We start from the raw sequence: 14,087 nt of genomic DNA on the forward strand, positions 1-14,087 counted from the left end.
CGACTGCAGAGAGCGGATGTATGTGTCAAGGATGTAAAATGCGGTGTAGCGATCATGTATGCATCGGTGAGAATGAAAATAAATGACACCTGAGAATTCAGATCGTATGGATCATTCTAAATATATTATGTCATGCTATGATATCAAGTTTATCTGCATATCACATTAGCTCAGTGATATATATGGTGAACTATCCTCGAAGTTCACCAGTCCACTAGTGCTCTATAGTGAACTGACCTCAAGCTCTGTGCAGTAATCGTCCCATTCTGCTCTCTGCAACTCGTAACTACAAGAGATAGCATGTTGATTGGATGGCGTTGATACACATATCGAAATCAACAATTATTCTACGCATATCCAGCGCTAGCCATTGCCGCTGACAACCACATTTGAGAAATCCAAGACAAAACCACACGGCATCCAGGCCCAACTCCCACTTAATGACAGCGGCAACATTCCCTTTGAGTAAATCTCAGGCCTGTGGTTGAGGAGTCTAAGGTGATTTACTATGAGGTTGTCATATATTTTTTTTCATAGAAGGTGTCTTGATCACAGCGAAACAATGACCGTGAAAGGATTCGAAGGAGACGGAGAGAGTGGGTATATCTTAATGTGTCTCTTGATAGTGCGAGAAGTACTAGTCTTCCTATTTTCCAAAGCCTGTCAGGATGAATTACTAATTTTGATGGGGATATAGATCAAACTTGGAAGCAATCCTCAAATGTCCTGACCAGAAGCCACTCAACAGCAAATAACTTCACCACAACACTCCCTACAATATTTCCGACCAGTCTTGCTTCCTAATCCAATCCTCAACAGTAGGAACTTCGAAGCCAACCTCAAGCTATATTCAGTCAGCACCGGCTAATGCCCAGTCTTCTGAAACATAGAACATACCTGCTTTGGATGAACGACAGAAGGGTCATCACGACCCTCATAGCCAAACTCATTCCAGTATCCCCAATTCTCGATGAATTCCCTCTCCAAGATGTCCGGCACACCCTGGATAGATTTCCCTTCCGGCAGAGTAACCCACTCAGCAGGAACTCCAAGCACACGACTCCAGGTACGAACGACCTCCTCCGGCGTCATCCACTCCCGATAAGCAATCAGATTCTTCCCCGGTGGGCACGCAACAAGAGCCTTCACAGCTGGGCCAGTATCCTCTTCAGGAGCCGCAATAGGAAGTTTAACGTCGCCCTTCAACCCGCCAACAAACTGATAGACTCCATTCTCAGCCTACACCAAAACCATTAGCAACGAAACCAGTGAACGCAGTAGGATCTCAACAACCCAACCTTCTTCGGCTTCAAGAACGGGCCAAGAAAATTCGACAAATACCACCCAACCTGAACAACACTAGTCTTCTCCCAGAGCTCCGGATACGTCTCCCTTCCATAATCGACTGCATGAGCCTTGGCATCGAAGTGCAACACCTGTGTATACTTACCCTTCGACCACTTCGACGCATCAGAGAGACTAGAGAAAACGAGCCTCTCCAGCGTGTCTATCTTAGCCGCAGCATCGAAAACGTTCTTTCCCTGCTGCAGCTCATACTCGTACGCCCGTCTGGTCTTCGACTGATCCTCAATCTCGCTATTCTGGGCAATTGTCGCGAATGCGTTCCAGAAATCAGTCACGCTGAAGATGGCCGTTGCTCCCTGGAACGCTGCTTCGAGAGAGGCGGTGTCGTCTAGATCTGCCTGCAGGATTTCAACACCTTGTTCTTGGAGCGATTGGGCTTTCGCACTGGAAGTATTCCGGGTTAGACCGCGGATTCGCCAGGTAGGGTCTGCGAGGAAGCTCTTGATGACGGATCCGCCCTGGTTGCCGGTGGCACCGAGCACGACGAGGAGCTTGGCAGAGGACATTTTTTGAGGAATTTCGAGATTAGAGGGGCTTCTGGAGCTACTGTCTTGTTGCATCTCTTGGAGGGGATCGAATTGCCCTTAAGTATCCTGTTTCGTTACGCTTTTGCGAATTTCTAAGCAACGGATTTAGCGTGCTTATGCCCGTCGCACGACATCGAACTCGGTTATATTATTAATTGTAGTTGACTGCGATAGTTAGAGGTTATGGATGTTTACTAATTGGATCTATACTTATTGATCCCTATGAACGTAAACGAAGGAGGTACGTCCGTCCAATCATATTTTAATTTACTTTGCAGCCATAATCATGGTCTATAACGGTCCTATCTAGTGACCCAGATCAAGCTTGAAGTACGGTATGTAGCTCTCTCTCTCTTTCTCTCTCTCTCTCTACCCTGAAACTACTCACTACGGTTCGCGCCTGCAGTTTCCTTCCCCCACGTACAGCATCAAGGATCGGTACAGTGTTACAACGTATCCTACCAAGACGCTATGATTCCTCCTGTATTGACAAAGCCTCCTCTATGTACACCTTTCAGACCGAGTATTAGTCAGGTGTATCTGAAGAAACTGGGGGCGAAAAAGATATCCCATCGTCTCAGAGAGATCGACGTCGTCTGCAGAACAAGGTGATACTCCAAGGGGAATGAATGCAGGATTAATATCTCGATCCGAAGTGAAGGTACATCACTAAAGATATCCAGGTTGGGTAACGAACGTCCGTGGGGGGACAATCAATCCTCGACCGCTTGGATTGCGTCAAATCGCTATCCTCTTGCTCAGCCGGGTCTTTGGGTTCTGATTCGTCGTGAATTGAAAGCTGGGATGTGCTAGATTGCGCTGAATATTGATGTTAACGCTATGCGGTCTAGTAGTTCTTTGGGAATACGCCTGTGTTTTTGTCATTAACTTCGGTAGTGGCAGGATTGGAAGGAAAAGATGGTAGGGAGTGAGTGATGGCCCGTTTCTCTGAGTTCCCTTCAAGTTTCAATGGCCACGGTTGAGAGCTGGAGATCTATTGGAGTTGATGCCGCGGGCCAGGACGAGAAGTGCATGGTTCCGGGTTGCAAGGAAGGGGCTATTAGATCAGTTTCTCTCCGTCTCTAACATTACACTTCAAGGCATGATGGCCGCTAAAGTAGTGTCCATTTCTGCGTATCTACACAGAAGTATCAAAAAATAAATATAAAAACATACAACAGGAGGGATTCGCTGGTGGTCACCCACCCAACTACTAACCTCCCGGCGTGTGGCTTAAGTACGGCTGAGCGGACGGGAAGCCCTGTTCTCCACACCCTGTGGTCGTATGTGATAAATTAATCTCAGTAGTGGGATATATAGTACTTTCTTCGTAAAAGGCTATCTAATTCCTCCAAGAGGATTTCCCCTGGCAGGTGGGGGGAGTTAATGACAGTCGGAAGAGGTCAGGAAGTAGCTGCTAGCTAGACATACCTTTTGAGAAGGTCTTCCAGACGAGGGTAGCTTTGATTTATTGGAAGCCAGACTGGTAACGATGGTTTGAAGGCGTGCGTGGTTTGATAGTAAGGTTGAGTAGGTAGGCAGGTAAATCAATAACCAACCTTGCATGACCAGAGTATCGGATTTGAAAACTACATGACACTCTGTTCGTGAAGTCTCGAGTGAATGGATTAGATCAATCTTCGAGGGCTGATCAGTCTTGGAAGTGATTTCTGTTCTCAGGGATCAATATTGGCAAGACCTCTTGCAAATTGCCAGCTTGCTTGGTACTATATAGCTGGTGTCAACCGAGGCGATGGCTGATTAGTTAGGGTTATTTATGGTCGCGGGACAATTGGTTCGTCCGACCCACTGGGAGTATGATACCCTGATTGGGCTGATTATTGATCAACATGATAATTGATCCGACTCTCTAAGAACGGATGATTCTATCACGACTATTTGATGCTGCGGGAACCTTGGACAGGAGATAGTAGAGTCTTGGAGGGACAGGTAGTGATTATGGCTCATATTAACCTATATAAATCCTTCGTAAAGTTACAAATACAAGGTCCTGATTTCTTTCAAGAGAGCGCTGCAATCGTGGTCTTACATTAACATTGGAGCCTCGCCATTACTTCCAAGCCCTTCAAGGTCATCATCGCAGGTGGCAGCATTGCAAGTTTTATCTTTGTCCTCAATGCTAGAGAAGAATGGCATGGACTTCCTAGTTCTCGAGGCTTACCCGACAAGACTTCTGTTTTTTTCAAATTGGAGATGCACAGACGCGTCAGTCAGTGGTAGCTGTGTGGCAACCAGCGCCAGTATTTGCCGTTTTGATGACTGAAGTCTTGTCCCGAGCCATCGAGTACGTAGACTGAGGTAGACAGCTCAAACCTGATTCTCCGTCGGCAGATGAAAGGACCAATTTTGATTCGCCCCATCTGCGTGTTCTTCAGCTGCCTGCTTTCGGAAAATCTCTCCCTCACCCGCCTCTTCTTTCCAGTGAACTCATCTGCACCCGTCGCAACTTTGGCGGAGGGAGCTTCCACATTTCTTCAAAATGACTTCCTCCTTGTGACTACGCCGACCTTTCTGTGGTGCTGGGTTAGCGCCTGGGATCTTTACCGAGTCGGGATTTCCAATGTCTCCCCATTGCCAGCGTTTGCCGGGCTTCTTGCGGGATTGGCAGGAATTGGACCCGGTGCAACCGCGGCGGCCATCTGTTTCTGGCGAGAACAGAAAATGAGTCAAAAGAAATTCCTTCGGCGCAGTTGAAAACCTCGCCTTTCTCGCTATTCCGTCCTAAAAATGGATACCAAATATAACAAAGTAGTGGGGATGTTTCTGGTGGACAGATGTCAACAAGAGATAGTAGTTGGCCCTATCGCCTTCCATCGACCTGCTTATTTCGCTGTCCTTTCATTATAGGATGATTGGCAATACATAGAGTGGAGTGTCGTGGTTTACGCCATTGGTTCTGGACGTAGAACGCTTGTTCAGCATTCATTTGCGTGGTCCCCAAATTAGATTGGTTTCCAACTAGCATGCTGCCATACAAGGGTCTCAACGTCAGAGCGACGAAACCCAGCAACGCAACCAAGACAGATACAGAGCCGACTTAGTTCTAGAGAGAAATTAGCAAGTCCACTTGAGCTTTATTGGCAGGTCAACATACTATCAATAACGGTAGCCTCATCCAGAACCCTAACCACATTATTGGAGGTAGTCTGGCTATTGATATTAAAATCAGATGACCCAACGATGTCGCCACTTGGGAGTAACAATCCAGGTCTCGCGCTTAGATTGCTATTCGTACGAGATGAAGAAGTGACAGAGACTCGGTAGCTCTCTTCAGTTTTGATGCCCTGTTCCATCAAGAACCCTTCCATATCCCTGATATCAAACCATTCTTCATCGCTGGGAATCTCCAACACGCCATTTGTCTCACGGAAGCGATGAAGGTTCTGGGAACGAGAGTCCTGTCCCGCAGAGGGAAAATGCGTCCCCGTTCCACCGAGACAAATAAAGGGAAACCGACGGTCATGGACCGGATTGCATGGTTCCATCCCGAGTACCTTCTCAAAATAGAGTCGGATTTGCTCTCGTGGGACGGTTTTCAATACCAGCCCAAATTGCGGCTGTAACTCCTCGTCTGTCACTGTGTCATTGCACACGAGCCGATACCCGTTTTCTGCGCAGGTACGATAAAGTCTCTCTGTGAATGTTGAAGTCGTGTATTCTATGGCGTGATCCTCACGGTCTATAGAGGATGTCACACGGATGCCAGCGTTGGGTTCATGAGCCGTAGATGCAACCGGCGGCAAAAAGCCGTTGGATGAGCCCAAAAAGCGACGCCAAAAGTCAGAAGAGAATGCCTTTTCTTTCGTCCACGTCGGGACACTAATGGTTTCCTTATCGACCTGGCAAGGGCCCGACGACGACGGTCTGTCGCTGGACCTTTGCTGGGGTTGCTGACTTTGGGTAGTTGAACTGCGTTTTTTGCCTTCATTGGGCAGCACATGTGAGTCGGTCCTTTCTAATTGGAAGCAAATCTCATTCTGGAAAAGCTTCACAGCTTGGAGCAGCTGAGCATGGGACATCTGAGCACCTGGTTTGATGACTTGAGCGTCGAATGAGTCCATGATCTGAGTAAGTTGTCCAAATGCATCTTCTAGTCTAGCAACGCGAGACTTTAACGAGGTAAGTAGCGACTGTTGCCGGGATCGATAGGCCCGTTGGGCTTCTCGAAGCTGCGTCCGTCGTACCTAGGCCAACTATGAGAAAGGGGCCAAGAAGCGAGAACTATACCGCTCACCGTGTCCGGCGCCGCGGTCGGCACTCTACGAGGCCGGCCTCTATTTCTCGATGACTCTCCATCAGCAGTGGACATTGCTGTCGATAGCGCCTTGAAAGCTTCTGTCTGTCTGTAATTAACGGTTCTGGTTGGTTGGTTCACCGTCGATTGACGCGCTTGGGTTGAAACTTTCACCTTCAAAGGCGACCGAGGGCTTGGCAGTCTAGATCGATCAGTAATCATTTCATGCACGTGTCTGATCGACCCATACTTAATACCACAATTATAGGAATATGATGGTACTGGGCTACAGTGTGCTCTACAAAGGCTCACATTATATGATCTACGTTGAGATTAGTCTGCTAGCTTGAAAAAATATAGTCCTGCTCAGAGAAATGTGATATGGGGTCAAGACCTCATATATCTTCATAAATCATGTCTCGTGGGTCTCCTCGAAGGCAGAGTAACAATATCTAAATACTTGTTCCAGCAAATTTTAGAATACTATCCGTCTTATCATTCAACCATGATATCCGTAGACCAAAGAAATCCAAGGCAAGGCTTGCCATTAAAAACAACGCTTGGCGAGGGATCAGTTAAGTATATCACCACCTTCCTGAGCGAGGTCTCCCACGTCTATCATCAACCAGCTGGCGTTGCTTCATCCGTCGCTCTTCGCGAGGCCGGAATGGGGGAGACATCGGCCTGTCCAACATCAATGGCGGCTCCCCTGGCATTGCCGCTGGCGGTGCTGGAGGCGCTGGGGGAGGCATAGAGCTCCTTTCACGGTGAATCTCTTGGATTCGTCGACGACGTGCGCGGCGAATATCTTCCGACAAGTCAACCAGAGCAGAAACATCTTCCTGTGCGAAGGTGTTAATGGTAAGCTTCCTAGTGGGAGAGATATTCACTCACGAATTGAAGGTATGAAAACACGTAATAGGAAGATACTGTCTCTTCGTATTCATACCCAGATCGTTCAATTGCTTCCTTCACTACAAGGTCCTTGGTGATCTCCGTCCAGAGCCCATTTCGTTGATCTTTCATACCAATGTATCGCCGCCCTACTTTGCCCCGTGCAAAATCCGGGTCACTTTCCGAATGCCTTTCCTCACTTACAGTAAACTTGGGCTTTTTATCTTGAAGAGCTGGCTCTCTGGGCCCATGAGCAATTTCATCTAGCAAAGCCTCCCGCTCTGTCTTTGGGGCTGCAGAGATAATCGCCCAATCGTCTCCGGTCATTTTAGGTGTAGTTTCCCGTATAGACCTCTCGAGCTCACGAGATCTGCCATGGACCTCTTCTACTACATCGTGCTCATCGAACATTTGTCCACCACCTGGCATTACTTCATGGATGGATATTTCCTTCTCACGTTCGATAGACCTTGGGCGAGACTGGGGAATCGGATATTCTTCCTGCCTTTGCCGAAAAAAAGGCTCTGGAGGTGGGCCGCGGACTATATTTGAAAGCTCTGGCCCACCGCGTTCTTCGACGAGTATCTCTTCATGAGAGGCCGGTCTCATATTCTCCCTTTTGGGCTTCTCAAAACTGACTTCAGGGCTAGGTGCACGTGGGGGCCGAGGTGGACGGGGGATATCATAACCTAACAGTGGGTCAATCATCATGCTACCATCTATGTCAGGCAGCAAGCTCACCCTCTGGATCATGTACGTGTCGCTTCGGTGGGCTTCGGTGTATAGGCGCACGAGCGAGAGAAACATCCGCAGAGTCGTCTGATTCGGGGGATGACGTACTGTCGTCGTCTTCAGGGAGACCAACTTTTCTTGGAGGTCTTCGCTGCCTGCTTCGCCGGACTAAAATATCATTTTCCTCCTCTTCATAATCATCCTCCTCTACGTCTGTGTTAGGGCCCGACTCAGGTCGTAGCCGTGGCGGTGCATGATAATGAGGGCCACTGCGGGTTTTTCTGTACTCATGCTTCATTTCATCAATACTGGGTGGCAACTCCCGTTCATATTCCGAACGACGGCTTCTGGGTTTCGAGAGCTCATCGCGTACGTCGCCGCGCCGCGCCGCGGAACGTCTCTTCGGGATGATAGGAACTTCGTCTTCGGACTCGCTTCCTGTCATTCCCCTTGTCAACTCTTCATCTTGGGAGATATATTCTTCTTCCTCCACTACTTCTCTTCGATGTGGTCGACGACGTTTGAAAGTGTCATCCCTAACCTTCCGGAGCTCTCTCGATGTCTCACGAGGGGGTTCGCGGATCAATTCAGGCCCTGCATTGTCTCGAATGCGAAGACGTTCAAACTCCTCGACTGGTGGGGGACTAGGGGCTCGAGGTTGTTCGTAGATTGCTTCCTCCTTGTAATGGCGTCCGCCTCGCGGCCGGTGTTGGTGTTTACGATGATAGTTGTCCCGTTCAACTTCGTACATGTCCTCATCGTACTCACGGGCACGATATCGCCGGGGCATGGTGTAACCCAATAATTAAAAGCAAACAAGACGAATTACCCAAGTTGACCGTAACGAAAAATTCGAAGTGGAGCTAATTGGTCTTTATCGGGTGCCTTCATTGGACATTTATGCTACACCCGTCCTGTGAGGGGCACCTCGTGCAGAGTGAATAAGTGATTGTAGACACTCGGAATCCTCTGCTGATTCTCAGGAATGGAGATGCCCTGATATCGGGTGTGGGAAATTAATCTGAGAGACACGTGCACTGTTATGGTAGGCAGAGCGAAATCGCTGAAACATCAAATCATAATGACTGACTGTTGATTGTTGGAATTGAAATTCGACCCCGCGGCTGAGTTTGCTGATGTCACCGCTGCACAACGGGACCTAAAAAGTGCCAAACCACCAATAGCTTCTCTTGTCGCTCATTTGGATTGCTATGCATCTCCATTTCCAACCCGTTATGATCGTCTACTAGCTCGTCAAGTTCGAAAGAGCTTAAATCCGGTAACTATATTAAGTCCTTTGGCTTTAATTCTCCCTTAAGTTAAAATTGACACTCGAACCATGGTTGAGATTACAATTTAGCCCAATATTCTTTATCGATCGGAATCTGCTGGCTGTTCCCTTGATTGGTTGCGGGAATTTACGACGTCAAGGGCTTATGAACGACGCAGCGGTTTTCTTAATGCATTTCACATAGCTTACAATGCAATATTGCACGATGAGGTCCGTTGAGATCAGCAAGAGCGAGAGGAAAGAAGGGGAGGACTCTTCGGTTCTCCTGATACGCCGAATGCATATAATCAAGGAACGTCTCCTCTATTGGGTTTGCTCGAATGAGTAAAGTCGTTCCTTTGTCCCGGCCGGCATGAATATTTGATTATCGCGAGGATTTCAAGCCCAGCAATACTATCCAAAAGCGAGACGTGTTTGCCCTTTCTCAGGCTTGCCCCGGCTGTTACGACCTGGCCTGCCACGGGCGCTGGAAGATCCCGTATTACTAGACGGGCGTGCTGTTTGCTGGGATCTCATGGCATCCTGTCTTTCTTGTCTTTCCAGCTCCTTGGCAAAATGCCAATCATCGTGTTCATCCCTTTCAGCTTCTGGTAGCGGTTTTTCGCAACGTCTACAAGTATAGAATCCCGGTGCAACTTCTGCTATTTCGGGAGTACACGAGGTCTCAGATAGAAGTATGTTCTCTCTGGTCCCTTCCAAGCTAGTCGCTGGTGTCTCCAATAAAGCCTCGCTTGGCTGAGGCTCCGTGGTGGCCCCAGGAGAGTGGTTAAAGAAGCGTTTTATACCATCGTCTTCAACTTTCCTCCGTTTCTCGCTCGGTTGTAAGATTTCCGGCAAGTCATCTGTAATGCGGTCCTTCGCAAGGTGGCCGATACTTTTGGCCTGGTCTCCTCGGAGTATAAACGAATCTATTGCTTTATTGTTGCTAACTCCGTCCTCAAATCCACCGACAATCATTGACAAGTTTGCACAAGGCCAGGCGCGTCCGTCACCGATGACCTGTCGAAGCAGTGTCCTCCCAAGATCGAACAGTAATGTCTCGTCGATCGGTGTTGACCCAGGAATAGGGCATTGGCGAGAGCGAAGTTGTGCACCTTGCCTATGGTGCAAGGCGAGGGTTTTTGGACGGCGTCGGTGCTCAAGTACACCATCTTCCATGAGACGGCCGTAGATGTCAGCGGCAAAGATCCGCAACCACCTTTCCGCCTGCTCGATAGAGTTGATATTCGGTCTGAATGACTTGGCAGAGAGCATAGACTTTATTTGCGTCCTGGGGTTGACTTCACTCTTATCCTCGCCGCGGATGATTCCATAGAGCCAACTAGCAGTATCATCATCCAGTTTGGCCCGGAACTGCTCCAGCGTAACCTGTAAAAGATCGCTAACTTGTTCCGTCCCAAACAGGGCCGTGACCTGATCACCCAACTTACCCCCAAGCATTCGAATCTTGGTAAACTTAAAGCCCCCAAGAAAGTTCTGGATAGCACGATTGCGTACAATGGTCTGTTTGTTGGGTTTGTTGCTAGAGCTCCCCAACTTTGCCATCATCTTGTTTTTCGCTATGCCTGCGGAGCACGTATAACTCAGCTTATCCCAGACTGCTGTTCGAACCGCTCGGACAATCTCTGACCCAATAAGCATCGCCACATCATCCCAATCAGGATCATCCACCTCGGTCTCGTTCTCGTCTAGGTCCACTAGACAATCGCCCTGGTTCCATTCCAGTACCGTTGTAGGGGGACGAGGTAACGATGCGACACGATCATCGCCATCCGGCCCATTCCGTAGTTCCGGATACCGTTGAAGCAGAACACCATAAACCAGCGGGGACAAATCAATGAAAACTTCGTCGACGCTAGCTTTCTCAACACTAGCTTGTTGTATTTGAGCGTGTGGACCCAGCCCCCGTTCCTCATCGACCAAGTCCGTATACCATCTCGACAATTCCTCCTTCATCGTTTTCAGGATCTTGCGCGATTCCGCCCGATACGGATCCAAGCACACTTTATCCGTGTTAATACGGTTGAAGGAATCCTCCCTGTACGCCCATTTCCCGCCTTCGCCTTCTCGGAAAGTCGCAACATGCTGTAGAACAATCTCCGGGCAAAGCTTCCGGGCTTCCTTCGCGGAAATCATCCTCGTTATCCCGAACGCCCGAGCAGGGTAGTTGATCGCGATCAACGCGTCCCACTGGCGTACAGCGAGGGGTATCTCCCGCGGCGTCTGAAGACGCACCATCTCACATTGTGCGTAGAACGCATCCAAATCGACATGAGCAACTACTCGGAGCGGAGAAGCTGTCGAGTTCTGGCGAAGGAGCTGCAGTTGGCGGTAGGTGTACCGGGAATGGTTCTTCACGGGGTGGCTCGGGGAGGAGGGCGATGCGACGAACGGGTCTGGGGACGAGCGCGACATGTCGATATCAAAGATTCTAGCGTCATGCTGGCTTTATGGATGAAACATGCAAAATTGGGGCTGTGGCATCCCGGTTTGTGAACGCTTGCAGTCTCTGGTGTCAGAACCATACTCTGATGTCGAGACTGAAGATCATCGCCTAGAATCAGACTCATCCGCCAACCGCATGGGCAGCCAATGGGAAGCCGGTGGTTAATACAAATATGGGTTAGCGTTCGATTCGACATGACCCACACGAGGTATTCAATCCCTTGTTTTTATGTTCATCAAAGACCTATGGAGTAAGTGTTCATAATCAAAGTGACAATATCTTGGTAGAGGAGTACTAGACCTGGTGTTATATGGTCTTTTTCATGATTGTTGTCCGGGCTGGGCTTTGAAGCTCCTCTCAATTGAGTTTCAATCTCGGACGAACGCCTCGAGGCTTTACAACCCTATGAGATATATATTTCCCTCTAACATCCTGAGGGCGAAACCATATACCATGAACATAAATCTGAATACTTCGGAGAGGATACCATGAAGAGCTTATTCGCTACACTAGACTCAGCAATACATTTAGTCCCATCTCATAGACTGCCAGTAGTATTCGTGCCGCATAATTTGCCGAGATCATTGAGGGTAGAGGTGCCGTTATACTATATGGCTTATTGTATCTTTGTTGTGCTTCCTTTTTCTTTCTTTCTGTTCTTTGCTTTTCGCCATCAAAATGGTGAAAAACGACGAGTTCATCAAGTGACAACTTGCAAAAATTCGCACTTCCGATGGCCCGTGTGTTTAAGGTCTCTGCGCTCCCCAATATGACAGGTTTGTGGATAATCCGGCAAGGTTTCGACTGTGTGGGTAAACAGAGAATGGTACAAACAAGATAATCAGCAGCTTCCGAAACCCGAAATCCAATTACCCTATGAAGACCTCGAGTACGATTATATAGAACATACATTTTCTTGTTGTGCAAAGGCTTCGAGGTTACAGTGCCATCGGGCAATCCAGGTTAACGCGTAGCTCATGTGGCCTTGTAGATGGGTATCTGTCGCTCTTCTTTAAATATCCTATGGTTCATATCGTGCTGTAGCATTTTGATTACGAGAGGATCGAAGGATATTACGGGGGCAACCTGGACCTAAGGAATGACTGCCTGTACCACAACCTCTAAACACAACGGCCCTCCTGGGCCCAGCTCGTTTTGTGAAAAGAGATAAAATGGTGTCACTGTTCCATATTCACACAAGGTTCCGCCCTTCCTGTCCATATGACTTGACGTTGCTGCAACGTGGTCGAAGCGAATATTATGTGATTTGGTGGCATATCAGGCCCGACAATGCAACGGATCAGTTGACTCCGAAAACAATCCATGGAATTAAAAAAATAAAAGTGATCATAACAACAGAAAGTTGGATACCGGTCGATACACTGATTTACTTGAGATTGCCACGAGTACCGGAGTACACCTGGAATTTAATCCGACGGAGTCGCAATGATATCATCACGCATGAGTCCTAGCAGCTTTCATTCTATTGGCACTACTCCGTTGAACCTGTCTCGAGGCAAGGAGAGCACTCCGTATGCGCCCATGATAGCCAGTCCATGGGAGGTCAATCGCATGTTCCGAAACGAGAAAAGACTTTCGGGGCGTCCGTAGTCTCTAAGACATTATCGAGTCAATTCGAGACTTTCCAATGGTCTCAGTCTAGATTTTGTGCGCCGCGAACTATAGTATCAGCTAGCACTGCAGGCGGCAGCGGCAACCTCTCTACATCTATCCTCAGATTGATGATCTCCCGGTGAGGCAAGATGGAAGGCACTCAATGAATGGAATACTGTCCAAATCAGCGCCGTTCGGATCTAGGTACCTGTTCCCTAGCGAGGCAACTAGGTTAGATGCAGCTACTGTACCGAGAGCACCCCCGTGTAGCGGAAGGACACCTGGACAGATGTCATTCGGGCATCAACGGATAGGATCCACCCTCTGGGACTCACCGCTGCATATAACGTCGAGGTGGATTAGGGAATCAGCATGTGAGGGCTACGGGGATAACGTGATCCCCGGGAGGGCCTGATTTGACTCGTCCAGAAGATCTTCCACTAGATTTGAAAGTTCAACGAAATACCTCAATCTTGATGGCTATAGGTGAGCCTTTGATCCAGTCCCCACACCCTAGTGAAGGGGGAGGAGAGGGGAGAGACCTGGGGGGATGGAAGGCTGGGCTTCCGATCAGACGGATAGTATCCGTATTCCAAGTCTCCAACCTGCAGAAGCAGGCGGTGGCGGGATTGTTGAGAAGAGAAAGAGAGGGAGCCGATCATGCAGCTGGCCAGAAATGGCTATAGCACTGGTCATGGTACCGTTAACCGTAGGCAATGGTGGTGTGTGAATAATAGTCCACCTCGTTCGTGATGCAAAGCTGGCTTCATTATCTTGATTCACGGTTGATAATTTCGAGGTTCCAATCATTAGTCACCTTCTCGATACGTTGAACCAGAGGAAGACTGGAATCCTCCACTCCGGGTAGCGGGTCGGGCGGGCTCGAGCCTTGGATCGAGAAATGGTTTTACAGCGGAGCGGTTGACAGGGCCAGTATGGAGAAGAGAGTGGATGAACTAGTTT

The 14,087-nt window shown here is 48.7% G+C and overlaps 5 protein-coding genes across 5 annotated transcripts; 1 reads left to right on the plus strand and 4 right to left on the minus strand.

Annotated features, from left to right (window-relative positions):
• Positions 1 to 772: 772 nt before the first annotated feature.
• BDV37DRAFT_288032 (NmrA/HSCARG family protein) lies at positions 773 to 1,871 on the minus strand (the record flags this gene model as incomplete). Its single annotated transcript, XM_032088210.1, has 3 exons — positions 773 to 844; positions 898 to 1,239; positions 1,299 to 1,871. The coding sequence occupies 3 exons, from the start codon at positions 1,869 to 1,871 to the stop codon at positions 773 to 775; spliced, it is 987 nt and encodes a 328-aa protein (XP_031936271.1).
• A 2,224-nt stretch (positions 1,872 to 4,095) lies between these two features.
• Positions 4,096 to 4,731, plus strand: BDV37DRAFT_15280 (uncharacterized protein). Its single transcript, XM_032079015.1, has one exon. The coding sequence runs from the start codon at positions 4,245 to 4,247 to the stop codon at positions 4,605 to 4,607; it is 363 nt and encodes a 120-aa protein (XP_031936272.1). The 5' UTR covers positions 4,096 to 4,244; the 3' UTR covers positions 4,608 to 4,731.
• On the minus strand, positions 4,732 to 6,339 carry BDV37DRAFT_15279 (bZIP transcription factor). The gene is made up of 3 exons (XM_032079014.1): positions 6,148 to 6,339; positions 5,008 to 6,097; positions 4,732 to 4,956 (listed from the first exon to the last, which is right to left on the minus strand). Exons 1-3 carry the CDS (start codon positions 6,220 to 6,222, stop codon positions 4,856 to 4,858), a joined length of 1,266 nt encoding a protein of 421 aa, XP_031936273.1. The 5' UTR covers positions 6,223 to 6,339; the 3' UTR covers positions 4,732 to 4,855.
• Positions 6,340 to 6,959: 620 nt separating this feature from the next.
• On the minus strand, positions 6,960 to 9,010 carry BDV37DRAFT_15291 (uncharacterized protein). The gene is made up of 2 exons (XM_032079019.1): positions 7,783 to 9,010; positions 6,960 to 7,730 (listed from the first exon to the last, which is right to left on the minus strand). Exons 1-2 carry the CDS (start codon positions 8,561 to 8,563, stop codon positions 7,018 to 7,020), a joined length of 1,494 nt encoding a protein of 497 aa, XP_031936274.1. The 5' UTR covers positions 8,564 to 9,010; the 3' UTR covers positions 6,960 to 7,017.
• BDV37DRAFT_15287 (DNA-directed DNA polymerase eta) lies at positions 9,011 to 11,853 on the minus strand. Its single transcript, XM_032079017.1, has one exon. It carries the CDS (start codon positions 11,477 to 11,479, stop codon positions 9,458 to 9,460), a length of 2,022 nt encoding a protein of 673 aa, XP_031936275.1. The 5' UTR covers positions 11,480 to 11,853; the 3' UTR covers positions 9,011 to 9,457.
• Positions 11,854 to 14,087: the final 2,234 nt, after the last annotated feature.

Source organism: Aspergillus pseudonomiae (assembly GCF_009193645.1).
Source record: "Aspergillus pseudonomiae strain CBS 119388 unplaced genomic scaffold BDV37scaffold_107, whole genome shotgun sequence".
In the NCBI taxonomy this organism is placed as follows: Eukaryota; Fungi; Ascomycota; class Eurotiomycetes; order Eurotiales; family Aspergillaceae; genus Aspergillus; species Aspergillus pseudonomiae.

What these genes read in the sequence shown, in the direction of transcription:
- BDV37DRAFT_15280 (XM_032079015.1), top strand. Translation starts at nt 4,245, where the DNA reads ATGAAAGGACCAATTTTGATTCGCCCCATCTGCGTGTTCTTCAGCTGC.
- BDV37DRAFT_15279 (XM_032079014.1), bottom strand. Translation starts at nt 6,222, where the DNA reads ATGTCCACTGCTGATGGAGAGTCATCGAGAAATAGAGGCCGGCCTCGT. An exon ending in CGACCGCGGCGCCGGACACG is followed by an intron (nt 6,098 to 6,147) that starts GTGAGCGGTATA and finishes TAGTTGGCCTAG; the next exon opens with GTACGACGGACGCAGCTTCG. An exon ending in TGAGGCTACCGTTATTGATA is followed by an intron (nt 4,957 to 5,007) that starts GTATGTTGACCT and finishes ATTTCTCTCTAG; the next exon opens with AACTAAGTCGGCTCTGTATC.
- BDV37DRAFT_15291 (XM_032079019.1), bottom strand. Translation starts at nt 8,563, where the DNA reads ATGCCCCGGCGATATCGTGCCCGTGAGTACGATGAGGACATGTACGAA. An exon ending in ACACGTACATGATCCAGAGG is followed by an intron (nt 7,731 to 7,782) that starts GTGAGCTTGCTG and finishes ACCCACTGTTAG; the next exon opens with GTTATGATATCCCCCGTCCA.
- BDV37DRAFT_15287 (XM_032079017.1), bottom strand. Translation starts at nt 11,479, where the DNA reads ATGTCGCGCTCGTCCCCAGACCCGTTCGTCGCATCGCCCTCCTCCCCG.